The following is a 3565-nucleotide window of genomic DNA, read 5'->3' on the forward strand; positions in this document are numbered from 1 at the left end:
CGCAGCCCTGGGTTTTTTTCTGGGGATTGCGACACATCACAGGGGGGCGTGTCGTGACCGCTCGCTGTGGTCATACACGGCTTTCATGGAAAACTCACCAGTCGGTAAAGATGGCCCCGCTCTCCGTGTTCCGAGTGGCCCTGCTGGTTTCTTCTTCGGTGTTCCTCACGCTCTTGTTGGGTTTCGGACTGCCGTCTCTGCTGAGCGCGTCCACGAGGCTGCTGGGCGTCCCGGAGACGAGCGTCACCGAGTGCATCGTTGTGCTGTATTTACTTTTTGTGTTGTATGTGGCGACGCCTCGGATTCCCAGAGGATCGGTGGAGGTAACGTGGATGTGCATGGACTGTAAATCCCCACACGGAAATGAATGCATGCGAATGCAACGTAAACAAATCTGTTATTTAAAATGGGACTGTCAAGTAAAAGGTTTCAGTATAGTTTGTCAAAGTTAAGTTGTGTACGCCATAAATTCATTAAAATCATATCAGATTAGCTCCTGAATAATGAATAGCTATAGAAATTGCTATAAATAGTAAAATGGTGCAGTTTTGTACATACATAACAATGTTGATCAACTGGGTTGTGCTATAGGCAATCTATTTATTTTTGTATATTTCCCTGTTGAATATTGTTTTTGTATTACATTAATTACGTCAGATATATGTAAGTTTTTCATATCTATTCATAAAGCTCTCGGGGAATATAACCCAAACCTTACTTGTTCCTGCCCCTTTCTGCAGGTGGAGGGGAAAGCTGTGCTGGTTACAGGTTGCGACAGTGGGTTTGGTCATGCACTGGCCAAACATTTACACACGCTGGGCTTCACGGTCTTTGCTGGATGTCTTTCTAAGGTACAGACAAACAAATGGCCTCTACGAGAGCGAGCGGAAAGATAAATGATGAATGAAAAATGTATTTAGTGATGCTTTTTCTTTCTTTTTTTATGCATTACTGAATGTTCCAGTGTGGTGGAATTCAATTTGGTGCATTTCATCCTAATGTCATACGAGTTGGGCTAATAACCAAGAAGACATGACCTCCCTGCAGGATGAAGGTGGCGAGGGTGCAAAGGAACTGGAAGAGTTTCATTCGGATCGCATGAAGGTCGTCCAGCTGGATGTCTGCAGTGATGAGCAGGTGGCCCGGGCTGCGGAATACGTCAAGGACAGCCTGGAGGACACGGACACAGGTACTGTAAACAAAGTTGCTTGTATTCACTCATTTAAATGAAGATGTGTTCATTCACAGACTTTTTTTTCTTCTATGACAATCTTGTCACTGGTTGTGATCCAGGTCTCTGGGCTGTGGTGAACAACGCTGGTGTGTCCACGTTTGGAGAAGTAGAGTTCACGTCCATGGACACCTACAAGCAGGTGTCAGAGGTCAACCTGTGGGGCACCATCAGGGTCACCAAAGCTCTTCTGCCATTTATCCGCAGGTCCAAAGGTCAGTGACAGTAGGGGGGAACAAACACTGCCTCTTACACAGCATCCCTTTCTGACAAATAAACAGGATGTTGAGTGGTGTCCAAAATGGAATTGCAATACTGTTCATTTTGTTACCGAGTTTTTGAAGGATTATTAACATTCTTAGAATTCCTCTTGGAAAACTTGTGTGCAGCCGACCAATACGCTGTGTCCCATGAATTTTGTGTGTAATGCTAATAATGCAAACAATCCTGAAAAGAAACTTTTGAGTATTGATAACAACTAAATTTCTAAAGCACTTTTCTTAACGCAGCTACAATGTGTTTAAAATGACAATATTCAGTAATACAAATGTACAATGAAACGTAAATGCAAAGCAATACAATAATATAATAGTTCTAGATTATCATCTAAAAGCCATTTAAAAGAAAGTATACTAAAGTAGGGTTGTGTACTGGGAATGGTGCTTCTTTCCACAGCGTCGGTAAACTAAGAACTTAAGAGATAATATACTTGCTGCTCAGAATATGCAAATGTCAAAGAAGTTGTTTTTGACAGATAATCAGCAGCCAACATATCTTCAGATACCGTACATAACCCTTCTACATTTCCATAACCTCCACCTCTGCAGGACGTGTCGTGAACCTGGCGAGCATCTCTGGGAGGATGGGAACCGCCCTGCAGTCGCCGTACTGCGTGTCTAAATACGGCGTGGAAGCTTTTTCCGATTGCCTCCGCTACGAGATGAAGGCCTGGGGAGTCAAAGTGTCCATAATCGAACCGGGGAACTTCATCGCGGCCACCAGCATCATGACCCGAGACCTCGTGGCCGGCACAGCCAATAAGCTGTGGAGTGAGGCTCCCTCGCACGTCAAGGAGGATTATGGGAAAGCCCACTTCGAGCACCACATGGCTCTGATGCGCTCTCACTGCAACAGCGGACAGAAGGACGCCGCCCCCGTGCTCGACGACATCACCGATGCCGTCGTGTCCAAGCGTCCTTATACGCGGTACCACCCCATGGAGCCACACTGCTGGATCAGAGTCCAGCTGATGACCCATCTTCCTGGCGCCATATCCGACTTCCTCTACATCTGAAAGAGGAGCTCGCCCCGGGTCACATAGCAGCATATTACTCCCTCTTCAGACTTACTCTGGAAACTTTTTCAGCACTTTGAATCATTCACTGATCAAGCCTTTAAAACTATTGCACTTTGCTCATTGTATGTCTTACAATAATCATAACTTTATCTCTACAGATATATATTGCATGATAAGTAGGAACTACTTTGTGTTGAATATCAGTGACGCGCAGCTACACGTACGGCATCGTTGTTGCACACTGTGACATGTTTGTCCCCTTAAATCTTTTTTTGTAATGCTTAGCGTATGCCAGTCTCCAGGGGCCACACTGGCACAAGGACCAAAGCCGGTGGCCCCCCCCCCCCCCCCCCGCTCTGTTGTGGCCAAACAGAGGTCAAACCAAGGTCAGCTACTGTCAGGCCATGGTGAGATTTGGCTCCGCTCACCCAAGTTACGCAACAGCAGCACACAAGCACACTTTGTCTCACATCCCCGACTGAGAGCTCCTGCGTGCCACTTGCAGTGAGGTTGATTGATGTGATTATTGAGTGTGCTGAAACGAACCCCCCCCCCCCTTAATGAAAATGTATTTGAATATAGAATGATGTGAATGAAAAGAGCATTTATTTATTTTTACATATTAAAATCGCAGTAGAATTCTCTTCCGTGACCGATTTGAAATAAAGTGACCAAAATGTGGGGATGTTTGATTGATTGTCTCATTTAAGATTTGGTCCGGGTGGTGTCGGTAGCAATATCACAGACGGCCACCAGGTGGTGCACACGCACCATGCAAAACCACCGCTGCTGTCCGCATGATGTTGACATCCTAATTTAAATGGAATTATGAATTATAGCAAAGCTAAAAGCAGAGTAGAACAATCATCTCCCAAGTTTTCTTAGTTCAGACTTGTAGACAAACAATAGAAAACATTTAGTCAAATGCTGCGTTTTGTAATGCAGTAAAAATAAAAACTGCTTTAAGACAAAACTTTAGTGGATAACTCGGAGTATTAAAACATTGTGACAGTTTAAAACAAGACCTCATCATCATG

At 44.7% G+C, this 3565-nt stretch overlaps 1 protein-coding gene across 1 annotated transcript; it reads left to right on the forward strand.

Annotated features, from left to right (window-relative positions):
* The first annotated feature begins 56 nt into the window (after positions 1 to 56).
* Positions 57 to 3209, forward strand: bdh1 (3-hydroxybutyrate dehydrogenase, type 1). The gene is made up of 5 exons (XM_034559702.1): positions 57 to 323; positions 741 to 851; positions 1048 to 1189; positions 1294 to 1446; positions 2059 to 3209. The coding sequence occupies exons 1-5, from the start codon at positions 111 to 113 to the stop codon at positions 2523 to 2525; spliced, it is 1086 nt and encodes a 361-aa protein (XP_034415593.1). The 5' UTR covers positions 57 to 110; the 3' UTR covers positions 2526 to 3209.
* Positions 3210 to 3565: the final 356 nt, after the last annotated feature.

The sequence above is a fragment of the Cyclopterus lumpus genome, chromosome 20 (assembly GCF_009769545.1).
Source record: "Cyclopterus lumpus isolate fCycLum1 chromosome 20, fCycLum1.pri, whole genome shotgun sequence".
Lineage (NCBI taxonomy): Eukaryota > Metazoa > Chordata > Actinopteri > Perciformes > Cyclopteridae > Cyclopterus > Cyclopterus lumpus.

What these genes read in the sequence shown, in the direction of transcription:
- bdh1 (XM_034559702.1), top strand. Translation starts at nt 111, where the DNA reads ATGGCCCCGCTCTCCGTGTTCCGAGTGGCCCTGCTGGTTTCTTCTTCG. An exon ending in TTCCCAGAGGATCGGTGGAG is followed by an intron (nt 324 to 740) that starts GTAACGTGGATG and finishes CCCTTTCTGCAG; the next exon opens with GTGGAGGGGAAAGCTGTGCT. An exon ending in ATTTATCCGCAGGTCCAAAG is followed by an intron (nt 1,447 to 2,058) that starts GTCAGTGACAGT and finishes CCACCTCTGCAG; the next exon opens with GACGTGTCGTGAACCTGGCG.